The 17103-nt window shown below is 49.9% G+C and overlaps 1 protein-coding gene across 1 annotated transcript; it reads left to right on the top strand.

Annotated features, from left to right (window-relative positions):
• Positions 1–4905: 4905 nt before the first annotated feature.
• On the top strand, positions 4906–15529 carry SEC14L3 (SEC14 like lipid binding 3). Its single transcript, XM_037817190.1, is given in 13 exon segments — positions 4906–5040; positions 6089–6164; positions 6407–6450; positions 6563–6622; positions 7659–7847; positions 9401–9496; positions 10166–10226; positions 11249–11332; positions 12931–13037; positions 13437–13576; positions 13670–13688; positions 13690–13840; positions 14598–15529. Coding segments are annotated over 13 exon segments (1203 nt in total). The 5' UTR covers positions 4906–4986; the 3' UTR covers positions 14720–15529.
• Positions 15530–17103: the final 1574 nt, after the last annotated feature.

Here is a 17103-nt window from a genome sequence, read left to right as displayed (position 1 = left end):
GTGGGAAAGTTAATTCTGCTGCCCCAAGACGCCCCAAAGCCTGAGGCCTCCTGCCACACGGACAGACATGATGCTTTAGAACATTTGAGCACTCACCATCTGCTAGGCAAGGTGTTCAGTGCTACAAGGGGAGATTGGGCTGCAGTTGGAGTGCAGGCGCCAGAGTCAGACAGGCTTGGGTTCAAACCTGAGCTCCCCACTGATTGGCTGTGTGACCTCAGAAAAACTTCTTAACTTCTCTGAGCTTCCATTTCTTTACCTGTAAAACGAGAATGTCCGTACATGCTTCAAAATGATTTGATAATGCTTGTAAAGAACTCACACAGAGGAAATGCTCAATAAGTGGGAGGCTCTCAGCTCTGTGCAGAGAGCAAATCCTTCTTGTTTACTGTAATATCCCCAGCAGCCAGCATGGGGCCTGGCGTCTAATAAATGTTCAAGCCGCAGATGTGGGGGAAAATTCAATGTATGGATTATTCTTACAGCACTTTGAACAGTGATGGGTTTAATTAGCCTCCTAGAGACTGAAGCTAGGAGAAGTTAAGCAGCTGACTCACACACAGTCACACATCTGGGACTCGCTCTCAGGTCTCCGTGGCTCCCACGTCCACTGCCTTCACCTTGGGGGTCTCCTCCTCCCTCACTGCCCCATCCGCCAGCCCCTGCTTCAGCCACGGTCATCTTGCCATCATCTCCCCTCCACGCCTTTCCTTTGCCTGTGCCATCCCCTCCGCTTGGGATGCCCTTCCTTCTACTCTCAGCTCCACCAAACAGCAGGCTCCCTTCTCTGCAAGGTCTGGCTCAAATGGCACCTGCACTGCATTGGGGTGACTTTTGTGCCCAGGTCCCCTCCTCCCCGATCAGGAGGCAGACTCCAGGAATGAAGACGGTACAATAGACTCACAGTGGTTAAGCACATGGGTTTAGCTCTGGATAAGTTACTTGACTTCTTTATGCCTTCTCCAGACCTCATCTATAAAATAGGTTCAATAATGGCACCTACAGCACAGTGATGTTCTTAGGTATAAAAGAAGTAAGGCACTTAGAATAGGACCTCACATGTAATAAGTCCTCAATAAATGTCATAGACCCGCACTGTCCAATAGAGAAGCCACAAGCCACCTGGGGCTATTTAAGTTAAAATTAAATTAAATTAAATTAGCTTTCACCACTGCTATTCAACATTGTGCTGGAAGGTCTAGCCAGAGCAATTAGGCAAGGAAAAGAAGTAAAAGGAAAGGAAGAAATAAAACTGTATTTGCAGATGACATGATCCTATATAGAGAAAATCCCAAAGAATCCACAAGAAACTGCTAGAGCTAATAGGCAATTTCAGTAAAGTGGCAGGGTACAGATCAAAAAAATTAGTTGTTCCTGTACACCAGCAATGAACAAATGAGGAAATTAAGAAAACAATTCCATTTACTTTAGCATCTAAAAGAATAAATGATCTAGGAATAAATTTAGCCAAGGAGATGCAAGATTTGTACATGGAAAACTACAAAATATTGCTGAAAGAAACTAAAGAAGACCTAAATAAATGGCAAGCCACCCTGGATTGGAAGGCAAAATATGGTTAAGATGTCATTACTATCCAAAACAATCTACAGATTTTTGGTAGTGTCAAAATTTGATAGTGTTTCATGCAGAAAAGGAAAGGCTGATCCCCAGATTCATATGGAATTGCAAGGGGCCCAAAGTAACCAAAACAATCTTGAAAAATAACAAAGTTGGGGGACTCACATGTCCCAATTTCAAACTTACCACAAAGCCACAGTAATTAAAACAGTGTGGTACTGGCATATGGATAGATATATAGGCAAGTGGAATAGAATTCGGAGTCCACAAATGAGCCAATACGTTTATGGCCAGTGATTTTTGGCAAGACCATTCAATGGGGAAAGAATTCAATGGGGAAATTCTCTTCCACACACAAAAGAATGAAGTGGGACCTCTGCCTTACAAGAAATATAAAAATTAACTCAAAATGGATCAAAGACCTAAATATAAGAGCTAAAACTATAAAAACTCTTAGAAGAAACCATAGAGATAAATCTTCATGACCTTGGATTTGACATTGGTTTCCTAGATATTATGCCAAAAACTCAAGCAACAAAAGAAAAAATGGCCAACAGGCACACATGAAAAGATGCTCAATATCATTAGCCATTAGGAAAATGCAAATCAAAACCACCATGAGATACCACATACACACTAGGATAGCTATTATCGGAAAAAGGGAAATTAAGTGTTGGTGAGGATCTGGAGAAATTGAAACCTTTTGCATTGCTGGTGGGAATGTAAAATGGTTCAGCTGCTTTGGAAAACAATTTGGCAGTTCTCAAAAAGTTAAACATGGAGTTGCCGTATGACTTAGAAATTCCACTCTTAGGTACAAATCCCAAAAAGCTGAACATACAGCCCACTTGTACACTAATGTTCATAGCAGCATTAGTCACAATTGTTAAAAGGTGGAAACAACCCAAGTGTCTGTCAATTAGATGAATGGATAAACAAAATGTGGTATATCCATAGAATGGAATATTATTCAGCCATAAAAAGTCAAGTTCTGTTGCATGCTACAACATGGGTGATCCCTGAAGACATCATGTTGAGTGAAATAAGCCAGATACAGAAGGACAAATATTGTATGATTCCATTTACATGAACTATCTAGAATCAGCAAATTCATAGAGATAGAAAGTGGATTGGAGGTTACCAGAAGCTGGCGGGGACGGGAGGAATGGAAGGTTATTTGCTTAATGAGGACAGAGTTTCTGTTTGGGTTGATAAAAATTTTTGGAAATAGGTAAGAGTGATGGTTGCTCGATTTTGCAAATGTCATTAATGCCAGTGAATTGGACACTTAATAACAGTTAAAACGACAAATGTCATGTTTTATATACTTTGCCACAGTAAAACCTTTTGAATTAAATTAAATTTAAACCAGTCCCTCAGTCACATTGAACCCTCTCATACATGGCTATGTCTACCCAGTGGATAGCCCAGCTATGGGTCATTTCCATCATTGCAGAAAGTTCTAGCAGGAGATGCTGTGTGCGCATAGTAGGTGTTCTGTGTGACCTGGGTCAGGAAAAGTGCTTAGGGGTGTCTCTGAAGGCCAGGCCCGCAGCTCCCGGGAGGAACCCCCACCTCCGTCCTGGCCGCCCCCTCTTCCAGCCTCTCCTTCTGCCAGCAGTAGCTGAGGCACCTCACATTAGAAGGATTAAGGTGAGAGAGGAGAATGGTGAGAGAAAGGCAGGATTAGGGTTAATTAGAGCACGAGGAACCCAATCCTGAGCACTAGGAAGTGGGTGTGGGTGGCAGGCAGGGTATTACAGAAATCAGAGTTGGAATGTGAAGTGCAGGTGGAGCAGGTGAGGCAGGCCGGGGCCTGGAGAGTTACCTAACTGTCCCTGGGCAGGCGAGCTCCCTCCAGGGAGGGTGTCCCCCAACTCTATCCCAGGCCCAAAACAAGGAAGGTGTTCAGTGCTACCCCACTTACCAAATCCAAAGACCTCCTGAGATAGCCCAGACTGGAGGCCCAGGATATCCCAAGGGTGGGGATCCAAGATGGCCCAGGAGCCTGGGATGGAGCAGCTTGGATTAGCCCAGCTCTGGGGTCTAGGCTAGCCCACGGGTGGTTTCAGCCCACACAGACCCCATCACGGCCTGGGAGATGTGGCCAAGTGGCCAAAGCCTCTTCTGGTCTCGAGCTGATGCCCACCTGGATCATTTTGCCATCGCCCTTCCCAGGCCCCTCCTCAGACATTCATTTGCCCATAGCTACTAGTCACCAGCATTCACATGCCAGGCCCTGCACTGTCGCCCCTGCCCTCCCAGAGCTTTTGACAGCTGGAAGAAAAGAATCCCTTAGACATGCACACCCGCTGACAGTCTGTGTCTTGTTAGATCTTCCCTCCGACCACGTTGATCATGGCAAGCGGCACTCAGAAGGGAAGGTTTGATCGGGGAGCAGGGCTGGGCCTTGCAGGCCCCTCTCGTTGGGGAGCCTCAGACCTCATGACAGAAGCCAGTGGATGGACATGAACCTCTGGGCTTCCCTCAGCCCCTGCACAGATGCCCCCAGCTCCTCCCCTTCACCTGGTCAGTTGTTTAAAATCCCAAACAACACCCTTACCACCCCCCAGGCAGTCAACCCGCCCCACCTCTCCCTCAGGAGGTCCCGGGGACAAGGGGCCAAGGATCTCGCCCCTCGTTATCCTCATGATCTCAGCGATGGGCAAAGAGGCAGCAGGGTGATGGGTGCCCTGCCTTTTCCCGGGTTGATCCTGCGGGAGGTTGCAGGGCCAGCTCCACAGGACAGGATTTGAAAAACATCAGGAAAAACACTATCTGCCCCATGGGAGAAATAAACCTTCACCAAAGGATACTTTGGATTTCCGTTTTTCTGCCCCAGCCTGTCCTCATCTTGCGTGTGGATTCTTGTTACAGAGAAGGACCCTATCCCCTCCTGATCATGTGAATTTACTGTTTACCAGGCACCAAAGTGTGACCTTTGGAGATCCTTAGGTGTGGGGGCTTCTCATTTGTGAGATGGGGAAACTGAGGCTCAGAAAAAGTGTTAGCAGGGAGCAGGCTTCCCTCTCTCCCAAAATCTGCCCCCTGCTACAAGACAGTGGGGACTGCAAGCCTGGGAGATAGGTGGGACTTCTGCAGGCTCTCATCCTGGACACCCACAACAAGAGAGACCAGTCTCCATCTCTCCCAGCCTCTTCCCACTAGCCAGGGTTCCCTGGCATGACTTCCTGTGCCCTCCTGTCCCCCAGACCTGTCCCAGAGCCAAGCACGGGACTTCACTTAATCCCAGTTATGTAATGTGCAATCCAAGCAGTTGGCCAAGGAGGAGGGGCTAGGGGCCACGCCCGGGAGTGGGGGCAAAAGGCCCCAGCTGGGTCAGGGCTGAGAGACTAGGTTTGGCCTCCGCCTGTAGTGGCCATTACTCCTCGAGCCTCAGCCAGCACCATGAGCGGCCGAGTCGGAGACCTGAGCCCCAAGCAGGCAGAGACCCTGACCAAGGTGAGAGTCTCTCCCCTCCAGAACTTTCCAGGGGAAAGAGGCCGAGCAGCAGGCAGGTGTCTGGGACGCTGTCCCATTCTGTTGGCTCAGCAGGTTCTACCCCACTTCAGAGCATCCCCTTGACGATTCGTCTCTTTACTGTCACCTCCCCAGGGAGGTCCCTTGGAGCCACAGATATCAGCCTTGTCCAGGGCAGAGGTGGGGGGAGCAGAAGACAGATCTTCCAGACAATAGTGAGTGTGGGTGCTGCCCGTCCAGTACCAAGCCTTACTCTCACCTGGGAGCCAGGCTCAGAGAGCTTGTGTGGCAGCTGGGCCCCCATCTCCCTCCCTTCCAGGCTCCTTGGTGGGAGATAAAGGATGCTGATAGTCTACCTCTAGCTCTGTTCCTCTCTCCTCCCTGGAATACAGACCTGAAGGATGACAGATCTGTGTGAGCCAGACAGACAGAGCAGGGTGCATTGTCATCCCCAAGGTCAATGGGAAAGAGGACACATAGTCACTAACAATGTTTTTGTGAAAAATGAGATAAAGAGGGCAGATGCCTTGTGGGTTAGTACTGGAGAGAAGTAAGCTATATCCACACTCCAATCCACCTACCCACACACCCAACCATTTACCCTTTCTTCTATACACCCATCCTTCTACACATCCACTCATCTATCCTCCCACCCACCTATCCATATATCTACCCCTCCTTCTCTTATTTATCCACCAATCCCTACTTCCTTCCATTCATATACCTATCCATTCATCCATCCATCCATCCAGGTATCCATCTATTCATCTAGACTTCCTTTCTTCCATCCATCCACCCATTCATCTATTTGCTTACCCATTTCTCCTTCTTTCCACCCATACATCTATTCATTCCCCCCACATCCACCCACCCACCTATCTGATCATCCATCTGTCCTCCCATCCATCCATCTACCCACCCGTCCTTCCATCAGCATGGGCTAGACTGCCTGTGGGAGGGGAGGAGGGTTGATGAAAACAACCATCGAGTCTGGGGCCAAGCCAACTCTAACCAGCATCTCTCTTCCCAGTTCCGAGAAAATGTCCAGGACGTGCTGCCTGCCCTCCCCAATCCTGATGACTATTTCCTTCTGCGCTGGCTCCGAGGTGAGGGCAGAGGTGGGGGAGGTCAGGGTGAGAGGTCAGCTCCAGAATGACCCACGGCCCTCAGAATCTGACTGCACCATCTTGCTGCACATGTTTGGGTCCAGGAGAGGGTAGACAGCAAGGAAGGGAGGTTTCCGTGGGGGTCCCTTGTGTCCTCCATCGCTCCCACTGCCTAGGATTAGGGCAGACTGCCTGCAAGGCACTCTGTGTCCCATCTCACGTCTTCCTTCCATCATCCACAGCTCGGAGCTTTGACCTGCAAAAATCGGAGGCCATGCTACGCAAGGTGAGACCCGCCCACCTTGGAGATTTGAGGAGGGGTTTCATGGCGGAAAATCCATCCCCTCCTATGGGGCGCTGGGAGCTCAGTGGGGCCTTACCACACATTTCCCTTTTAGTACATGGAGTTCCGGAAGACTATGGATATTGACCACATCCTTGATTGGCAGCCTCCAGAGGTGAGGCTAACACCCCTCCACCCACCCCAGTCTCTCACAGACATGCCACCTAATCAGCCTCTGGGTCACTGGGGACCACGAATGACAGGCAGCAAGGCTGAGATGCCTGTGGAACCCCCTGAGGCTGTAATAATAAACTACACTAACCCCCCTGATCTATAATAATAATGGACACTTACTGGCAGCTTGCAAGATCTTGGGTTAGGGTTAAGACTACCAACATGAGCTCATTTAATCATCACAAAACTATGGGGTGGGTACTATTGTCCCATTTTACAAATGAGGAAACTGAGGCCCACGAACAGATTAACCACCTTGCCAAAAGTCCCACGGTCCCAAGGCGGGGCTGGGGTTTCAGCTCAGGCCTCACTGGCCCCTGATTGCAGGCTCTTAATCACCTGCACCTCTGTCCCACAAGGCTTTGCTTGAACCATCCTATCTGTGTGGGAAAGAAGCACATCTCACCAAGGCATTGGTGACAACAAAGTACCACCACTGGCATCATAGTAAAGTAAAGAGCACAGCTTCATTTGTGGGGCACGTGCTCTGGGATGGGTGCTGCGCTTTGCCAGCCTTATCTCAGGGACTTTCCCCAGCAGTCCTATGAGGGAGGGATTGCCCAAACCGCTTAACAGAAGAGGAGGTGGAATGGGGTTCGGAAAGGTGGTGTCAATTGCCCAAGGACACACAGCAGGGCAACAGTAGAGTCTGAACCAGATCTGTTGACCTTCAGAATTCACGATCTCCATCACTAAGCCCAACCCCTCTCCATGGAAGAGGACATAGGAGATGTTGGGACCAGAACTGAGGAGCCCAGAAGCCTTGAGCCAGGCCCAGGCTGAAGTTGGGCTTTGCCACTTACCTGCTGTGAGCAAGCCCCTCCCCTGTGGGACCCTCAGGTGTCTCACCTGGGACAGGGAAGGGACAGTGCTTTGTACTATGGTGCATATAAGCTCACAGGTCCCAGGTCAGCCAGTTCTGGGGGATCTCTGAGAAGATGTGTAATGCCAAGTTCCATGTATCTTTCCATGCCTAGGTGATCCAGAAGTACTTGCCTGGGGGCCTGTGTGGCTACGACCGGGATGGCTGCCCTGTGTGGTATGACATCGTCGGGCCGCTTGACCCCAAGGGGCTGCTCTTCTCCGTCACCAAGCAGGACCTGCTCAAGACAAAGATGCGGGACTGCGAGCGCATCCTGCATGAGTGTGACCTGCAGACTGAGCGGGTGAGGCCCAGGCCAAAGGGAACGGGTGTCTGGTTGGCAGGCAGGGAGGTCCATGGCCCGGGAGCACCCTTGAACTCTCCACCAGTCAGAGAGCTCTGGGGTTGAATTTCAGCTCTTCCACTTACCAGCTGTGTGGCCTTGGAAAGCGACTTCCCCTCTAAGCCTCAGTTTCCTCATCTATGAAACAGAGATGATAATAATACATGAAGGTTGCAAGAATTAAATGAGATAATATAAGTGTGCAATGGCTTGGCACACAAGGCCTAGCACATATTTCTCAACAATGGCAGCTAGTGTTATTCTCTCTGAGCCTTTGCACTTGCCATACCTTCTGTCTGCATCACCCTACCTCCCACCACACAGACCTACCTCTCACAACTGCACTTGGTTCTCTCCTATTTATCCTTCAGGTCTCAAATCTACATGTCACCTTCTCCATCTGGATTAAATACCCCTCATCTGGGTTCCCACAGCCCTGTGCTGTCCTGTCACAGCACTTACCACAGGGCTGTGATAACCTCTTTGCTTATCAGTCTCCCTAACCAGACTGTGAACTCTTTAAGAACAAGAACCATGTGTTGAGCTATATACATTATTCTCTCAGTATCTTGGGCAAAATTGGTGCTTAATAAATGTCAGATGGGCAAATGGAGGGAGACAGGGAGGGAGGGAGGAAGGGAGGGAAGAAAGGATGGCAGGCAATATGAATGGATAAATAGGCAGATGAATTGATGGATAGATGGGTGGATGGGTGGGTGGATGGATGGGTGGATGGGTGGGTGGACGGATGGATGGATGGATGGATGGATGGATGGGTGGATGGATGGATGGATGAATGGGTGGATGGATGGAAGGATGGATGAATGGGTGGATGGGTGGGTGGATGGATGGATGGATGGGTGGTTGAGTGGATGGATGTGTGGGTGGACAGATGGATGGATGGATGGATGGGTGGATAGATGGATGGATGGATGGATGAATGGGTGGATGGATGGATGGGTGGGTGGATGGATGGATGGATGGGTGGGTGAATGGATGGGTGGGTGGATGGATGGATGGATGGGTGGTTGAGTGGATGGATGGGTGGGTGGACGGATGGATGGATGGATGGATGGGTGGATGGATGGATGGATGGATGGATGAATGGGTGGATGGATGGATGGGTGGGTGGATGGATGGATGGATGGGTGGGTGAATGGATGGGTGGGTGGATGGATGGGTGGGTGGGTAGATGGGTGAGTGGATGGATGGATGGGTGGATGGATGGATGGGTGGATGGATGGATGGATGGATGAATGGGTGGATGGATGGAAGGATGGGTGGATGGATGGGTGGATGGATGGATGATGAATGGGTGGATGGATGGATGGATGGATGAATGGGTGGATGGATGGGTGGGTAGATGAGGAGATACATTCACTGCTTTACCTACTTGCTCCTCTGAGGACAGAGTGGTGGGCTGGGAGAAGCCCTGAGGGGTCATATGCTTGGATCACCATCCCCCATGTTCTGAGCCTGAGCCTTAGAACTGCTCCTTGCGCTCACCCTCACAGCTGGGGAAGAAGATTGAGACCATCGTGATGATATTTGACTGTGAGGGCCTGGGCTTGAAGCACTTCTGGAAACCTCTGGTGGAAGTATACCAGGAGGTGAGTAAGCCCATGGGTGCACCCCCTCCATGCCCCAAACTTGCATGGACCACCAGCTTGGCCTGCTGTGACCTGGCTGCTCACTCAGAGCCAAGATTTAGTAAAAGGTAGAGGCTTTCCTGGGCCCCATCACTGTTATCGAGGGCCCAAAGGGACTTAATCTGTTTCTTAATGATTCCACAGAACAGGCCTCAGGGATAACATTGTACTGAGACCACGGGGTTAGCTTCCACCAAACACTTTCCGGCACTGTCATCCTCATGACTTGGGCAAATCACTCTTCTCTCTCCGCCTCCATTTCCTCACCCACAAAGAAGGGATAGCAATAGTCTGTGCCCTGGAGAGATACCAGGATGCTTCAGTGAGTTGGCATGTAAAGCATGTACACAGTGTTTGGTAGGTAATGAGCATTTAGCAAATAGTAGTCATTACTATACTATTGTTACTATGACATTGAGTCTAAAAATGATTATTATAATGTGATTATCATTAGAATTTGGTTGCAATTGTCTAAGGGGAGAAAGTCTGTCCCCACCCCAGGAGCCAGTGGAGGTGAAAGCAAGAAGAGAAATCCTCCACAGTCCACTGAAACCTCCAGAGGGGAGATTGCAAAGGAGTTGGGGTTAGAAGATGATGTGTGGGTTCTGATGGGTCTTTTTGGTCCTGTAGTTCTTTGGCCTCCTTGAAGAGAATTACCCAGAGACCCTGAAGTTCATGTTCATCGTGAAAGGTGTGTGGCAAGTCGCTTCACTTCCCATTGCCTCCGTTTCCCCATATGTACAGTGACCATAATGATAGTCTCTTATTCCCAGGGTTGTTGTGAGGCAGGTTGGTTTCTTGGCAACATGCAAATCACTTAGAGCACCTGGCTCAGAATAAGCACTCAACAATTGGTAACTGCTGTGGTCGGCATTACAGCAAGGGGAGGCAGCTCCAACCACAGCTATTCCAAGAATGCCCCCCTCATTTTTCATGCCTATGTTGTTCTCTCCCTCCCCAGACTGCCCCTGGCACTGTCAGCCAGTGCAGCACAATCTGGCCTGTCCTGACTGCTGCCTTGTGGGGGCCTCCAGTTGTCTTATGTGTGTTCATTCTATTTTCCTAGCTAGTTGTCTGCTCCTTGAAGGCAGAGGCTCTGATTCTCCACTTCTGTTGTGTCCTCATAGTCCTGGGGCTATTGGGGGTGCTGAATAGGTTCTTGAATGTTTGAGTGGTTGTTGTTTGGTTGAGTGAGTGGGTGGATAGATGAATGGACAGATGTTTGGTAGTTGATTGGTTGGTTTGCTAGTTGACTGGCCAGTTGGTTGGCGGGCTAATTGGGTGGCTGGTTGGCAGTTTGGTTGACTGGTTGATTGGGTGGCTGGCTGGTGGATTGGTTGCTTACTTACCTGGTTGGTTTGTTGTTTGCCTGGATCTTGGATAATTGGCTGGCTGGTTCCTTGGTAGGTTTAGTTGGCTGATTGGTTTGCTGGTTGGAAGGTAATTTGGTTGGCTGCTTAATTGGGTAGTTGATTTGATGTTTTGTAGGTTGGCTGGTGTGTTAGTTGGCTGAATGGGTGATTGATCAGTAGATTAGTTGGTTAGCTGGTTGTTGGCTGGTTGAATAGTTGTTTGTTTTGTTGGGTGGCTGCAGGGCATTGGAACTGGCCTGGGTTGTGCATAACTCCTCCATATTGTTGGCTATAACTGTTGTGGTGAGGATGGTTCAATAGAATTCTTTTTTACCCACTATCCTTGCTTGTGTCTCTCCAGCCACCAAACTGTTCCCTGTGGGCTACAACCTCATGAAGCCTTTCCTGAGTGAAGACACTCGCAGAAAAATCATAGTGACAGGAAGTAAGTAGTTCCAGCTCCATCCGCTGAGCTCTGTGCATGACCTTTGGAGTGAGGTTGATCCATCACTGTATCCAGAGCTCCACATATCACCCAGAGACAGAGGCGCTAGTGAAGTGAGTCTTACCTGATAGCATTTATCCAGCTACCCATGCCTTATTTTTTGCCATATCCCTTTAGTGACTAAAACCTTCACACCTACCTCCATATCAGTTTCAGTTTGTTTGCTAGACAATCTGCGCTATGGGCCTCGGTTTCCTTTCAGCATTCATCATCTCGGTGCTTCTAAAGGCATCCCAAGCTGAGGTGGGTGAGGAAGAAGAGAGGGAGAGGATCTGTGATTCAGATAAGGGAGGCCTAACAAAAGGGACTTGAAAAGGAAATCATGATACACCCATTTGATGAATGGGCAGCCATGAAAAATGATGCTGTGGGTGAATATTTAATATTTAATTAAATTAACTTAATATTTAATTAAGTTAAAACACATGATCTTATTTTGTATAAATATATATACTTCTAGAAGGAAGGTTTTAATTTTATTTTTACTTTTGTATTCATATTTTTTCATATTTTGTAAATTTTGTGCAACAAAAATGTATTGCTTTTATAAGTGGTAAAAACATTGTTTTGAAAAGTGAGGAACAGAGAGAAGAAGAGAGAGAGGGAATAGAAACAATTGAGCTTGGAAGGTAATTTCTCCAAAGGAGAATAGTCAAATCATAGAATCAGGGTATCTAAGGACTGGGTGCTAAGGGGAGATCTTACAAATCTCTGCCTTCCTTCCATTCCTGAATCCTGTGTCTTTTGCCTCTGCTGAGTTCCACTTGGAAAGGGAGCTGGATGGATCACAAAGTACCTGGTTTGAGGGGCTCAGACCCCTACTTTTTAAGCCCCCCAAATCCTGGAGCAGTGTGTATTACTGCCATATTCCAGACCCCAAGTCCAAGGCCTCTGCCCCATCTGGTGCCCCAAGAGCTCTGCACATTTGGCCCTGGTGTGCCAAGCATTGTGGTCTTTGCCCAAATCCACATCAGAGGCAAGAAATCTCCCATGGCCATGGGATCATGGTGGGGGTAACCTGGATTGGCCACAGGGCTGGGACCATGGAGATACCCCACGCCCCAGAACTGTCAGTGCTTTGCATAGGATGTGAGGAGCAGTAATGGGCCTTATGGTCATGGTTGTTAAGACAGGGATGTGCGGTCCTTCCAGAGGCCCAAAGTTATCCATCCCCCACCAAGAGCTCTGACTTTGCTGGGTGACTTACTCATTGTATGACCCTAATAAGGCCCTGGACCTCACTGGACCTTAATGTCTCCCTGAGACAATTAGACAAACTCTAGTTTTTACTACTCACAGCTGGGGGACCCTCAAGAATGTGCAAACCCATCAGCCAGGGGGAATCCATTTCCATAGCAACATGATGCTTGGAAAGGACATTTCCTGAGGCATCCTGAGGCCTAGGATGCTGGTAAATTGGCCCTGGCAGCCTAGTCCCTGTGGGGCTTCTCTCCAAGCTCAGGCCCTTCTGGTGGGCTTGGAGGGCTGATGGGTCCCTTCCATCCCTGATAACCACCCTTCATTCTCTTTGCTCCAAGACAACTGGAAGGAAAATTTGCAGAAACACATCAGTCCTGAGGAACTGCCTGCCCAGTTTGGGGGGACACTGACTGACCCTGATGGGAACCCCAAATGTTTAACTAAGGTATGAAGAACCCTAGGCCAGGGGAGGGGAGGGTAGAAAAGCTGGGTTCCCTTACCACCCACTCATTCATTCTACAAATACCTGTGGAGAGACCCATGGAAGTCAGGTGTTGAGCTAGACAGTCCCTGCCCAGACCTCACAAGACTCTCGGCAGCTGTGCAGGCAACCAGGAAATGAGAGATTCCTTGCACAGAAGGAGCTGTAAGGGGAATCTGGGGGGCTACGAGGACCCAGAGAAGGCTCTGACAGCCTGGAGGGTTGGGGAAGACTTCCCAGGGGAGGTCAGGGGAGCAGGATGAGTAGGATATTTCCAGGAGATGATGAAAGTCCTCGGGCAGGAGAAACAGCGTGAACAATGGTCGGGAGAGGGGAGCAAGCACATCCCATCCTATGTTGCAGATCAACTACGGAGGGGAGATCCCCAAGTCCATGTACGTGCGGGACCAGGTGAAGACTCAGTACGAGCACTCAGTGCAGATCAACCGTGGCTCCTCGCATCAGGTGGAATACGAGATCTTGTTCCCAGGCTGTGTCCTCAGGTAGGGACAGACCACCATCCCACTCCTGGCTGGGCCCTAGCCCCTTGGGGACTCATCAGGTTGCACAGCAACCTGTCCCCCACTCCCCTACAGGTGGCAGTTCTTATCAGACGGGGGGGGACATTGGCTTTGGGGTGTTCCTGAAGACCAAGATGGGAGAGCGGCAGCGGGCAGGTGAGATGACAGAGGTGCTGTCCAGCCAGCGCTACAACTCCCACCTGGTGCCAGAGGATGGGAGCCTCACCTGCTCAGAAGCTGGAGTCTGTAAGTCTGCTCTGGCTGGGCCCTTGCACTAGAATGCTGGAGCAGGTTTAGAGGAGAAACAGAAGGGAGTGTTTCCCCCAGGGCGATGCATGACCTAGCTTAGTGCTATTGATTCACACAGTTGCTCATTCGGTCCACACTGGTAAACATCTACTGTGCACCAAGAGTCAGAGATAACAGGCCTTGAAAGAGTTTAGAGCATGCAGCACACAGGACACAGACAAAGGGCCGTAGGGCAGGTGTGATTGTCCCCATGAGAAATAAGGCAATTTATCCAAAGTTTCACAGCTCAGGGAGGTGCTGGAGTCCCACCTAGGCAAACATCTTATCAACCTGCAGCCTTGCTGTGCTCACCCCTGTTCAAACCACAACCACTCCTGGGGTGGCTTGAAGGAGGCAGAGGGTATGTGGCAGGCCTGGCTCAGCACTCCACTTCATTCAAGGGGGCTGGGCTGCCTCTGAAGGTTCCTGGCTTTTCCACTCCCATCTCACAAGCGTCCAGGTGTGGAGACAATGGGATGCAGTCGTCATTGTTCTCAACTACCTGTTGGTGCAACTAAAGCCAGGCCTGGGCACATGGCCAGGGGGAGGTCAGTGTCTATTTACAGGCCCTGTTCTTGGGTGACAGTTCCCATGGGGAAGGGAACAGGAGTGGTGGAAACTTGGTCCAGCTTGGCAAACAAAGCCGGTGAGAAGGGCAGGGATGCCAGGAGTGTGAATCCAGACCCAACTGCTCATATTCCATCTATCTCCGCAGATGTTCTGCGCTTCGACAACACCTATAGCTTTGTCCATGCCAAGAAGGTCAGCTTCACAGTGGAGGTGCTACTCCCGGACGAGGGCATGCAGAAATACGACGAGGAGCTCACCCCTATCTAGGTGGCTCCCTTGCTTCTCTGAGACCCCTGCCCCTCTGCTATCTCTGTATATATCTTCCCCCCACCCCAGCAATTGATCATTAGTCCTGCAGACTCTGTGACATTAGAGTAGAGACTGTCTGCCTTGGGGAAGACCCATCTGCTGCGGTCAGATCAGGAAATGTATAAGATGCACAGCCTTGGAGGTTGCCGAGGTTGCAGAAGAGGAAGATGGAAGGGTGAAAGTGAGAGACAGAATGTCACTGACCCCCAAGAAATAGGAAAATCTGTCCTCTTGCCTTTGTCCTCACCTCTCTTAAGGCATTGGAAATACCTTCCCTACAAGCTGTAAGCTTATTGGTTTGGAGATGTATCTAAATTCTTTTTACCTCCCCTCCCTGTAGATGATATGCCCAATGTATACTTGTGGAGTTGAATGGAGGAAGTAGGGAACCAGGAGTTAACGGGTGTGCATGGCAACAAGGAGCCTGGAGCAGATTTCAGCACCATGGACAGGACACAGGCGGGTTGGGAAGGGACTGTCTCCTGGAGACCCAGACCATCCAACCCCAGATCTCTGGCAGTGGCTGCCCCTTGGGGGCCCCGGCCACAAAGGCCATGTCCTTCTGATAGGAGATGCCTATGTTAGACTCGGTCTGACTGGCGGCACACAGCTTCCCCTACTCAACCCTCATCCCTTCCCTTGTTGCTCACAGCTTATGTTTTATGCAATTAAAGGAACTTTCCTGGAAGCAAAGGAAGTCACTTCTGGCTTTCAGTAGCTGCCTGGCAATAATAAAATAAAAAGTCACAGCTGTCATTTGGTAAGTGCTCTCCATGTGCCAGAACTGGTTCATTTCACTCTCAGTCCGGTCCTTGAGACCATTTATAAGGAAACCAAGCTCAGAGAGGTGAAATCACCTATCCAATGTCACACAGCTCTTAAGTAGCAGATCCAGGCCCAGGTTTGTTTTGTTTTGTTTTTTCTTTACTCCAAGGCATGGCTCTTAATCACCCCATTATATCCCCTCCTAAGACCCGACTTTTGCAAAAGAGACAGAAGTGACTTATTTGTCCTAGCTCACCCAGAAGTGTCCTGGTGACAGTCCTTCCAATCCCTTGGCTGTAAGCAGAGGAGGTTAGATCCATTCAACAGCCAAAACAACGGAGACCCCCAAACAGCTTGTCCAAGGAAACTCACCGCAGAGCTGGGCAGAGTTTGTGCTTCTGAGCCCAGCATCGTGTCCACTGCTCACATATGACACCCACCAGTACCCAGGGCAGGCTGGGAAGAGGCTGGGGCTTCAGAGCTTCCCTCCCAGCTTCCGGTTCTGAGTGGGGACATGGAAACCTGGGCTTGATCCCCAGATCCTGACACAGTTCTTGCCAGGAAAGAGTCGAATGACACCAGAGAATGTGGGTGGGTGGGAACCAAATTCTTGGGGGGCAAGGGGGCAGGTCATGAGATGCTCCTTGGGAAGAAGCTGAGGGGCAGGTGCTGGGTGTGAGCCCATGGGCAGAAAATGAGGCCCGATGCAAAACATTCAGCAGCTGTGAGCACTTCCATTTGCGTTTGTGGGCATGGGATCTTATCCGCATTTGATAGATGGGAAATTGAGCTCCTAAAGGGACTGGACTTGCTTCCTTCATCCCATGGGTGTCACAAACATGACTAGAGCTAAGGCCACCTGTCCTCCCACCTCCCTACCCCCACCACTAATTCACATTACCAAAGCAACTTGCCAGAAAACAGGACAAGTCTGATTCCTTCCTGAGCTGTGTGTGAGAGGGTTGGGGGTAGGGGGAGGAAGAAGGAGGAAAAGAGGAGGAAGGGAAGAAGGAAAAAAGGGCAGGACACCCAAGCAATATTCAGAACTACTTATACTAACAAATTATTATTAATTTGAAATTTACATTTATTTGGGCATCCTGTATTTTACCTGGCAACCCTACAAAAGGAGGGATCGGGGTGGAGGGGAAAATGGGGGGGACAACGAGGGACAGGCTCACCCTCTTGGAGGATGGTGCAGCACCCACAACATGGGCCCAGCAGTTGGGTCAGGGCAGCTCAGCTCTCATGGGGGCAGTGTGGAGGGACAAGGCGGCTCTTACCTTTGCCACTGTAGGAAAAGCCCCCATGCTGCAGCAAGACCAGACGATGAAGTGGTGGACACTTTGCACTGTTGGGGCTAGGGATGACTTGAGCAGTTCTGTTGGATTACCCACTCCTCTATTGCAGCTAACAGAACCCAACTTTGAGCAGAAGGAGAGCTTGGTACCAGAAGCAGTTCAGGGAGCCCATGGCCAGGGCTGGAGCTGAGAACCAGGAAGTGCCCCTCAGAACCCACTGACACTCAGCCCTGGAGAACCAGCAGCCAGGGTCAATGGGAGACAACTTCCCATGGC

Source organism: Choloepus didactylus, chromosome 23 (assembly GCF_015220235.1).
Source record: "Choloepus didactylus isolate mChoDid1 chromosome 23, mChoDid1.pri, whole genome shotgun sequence".
NCBI classification, from domain to species: Eukaryota; Metazoa; Chordata; class Mammalia; order Pilosa; family Megalonychidae; genus Choloepus; species Choloepus didactylus.
The sequence above is the reverse complement of the archived record's forward strand: the minus strand, read 5'-3'. Positions and strand labels throughout refer to the sequence as shown.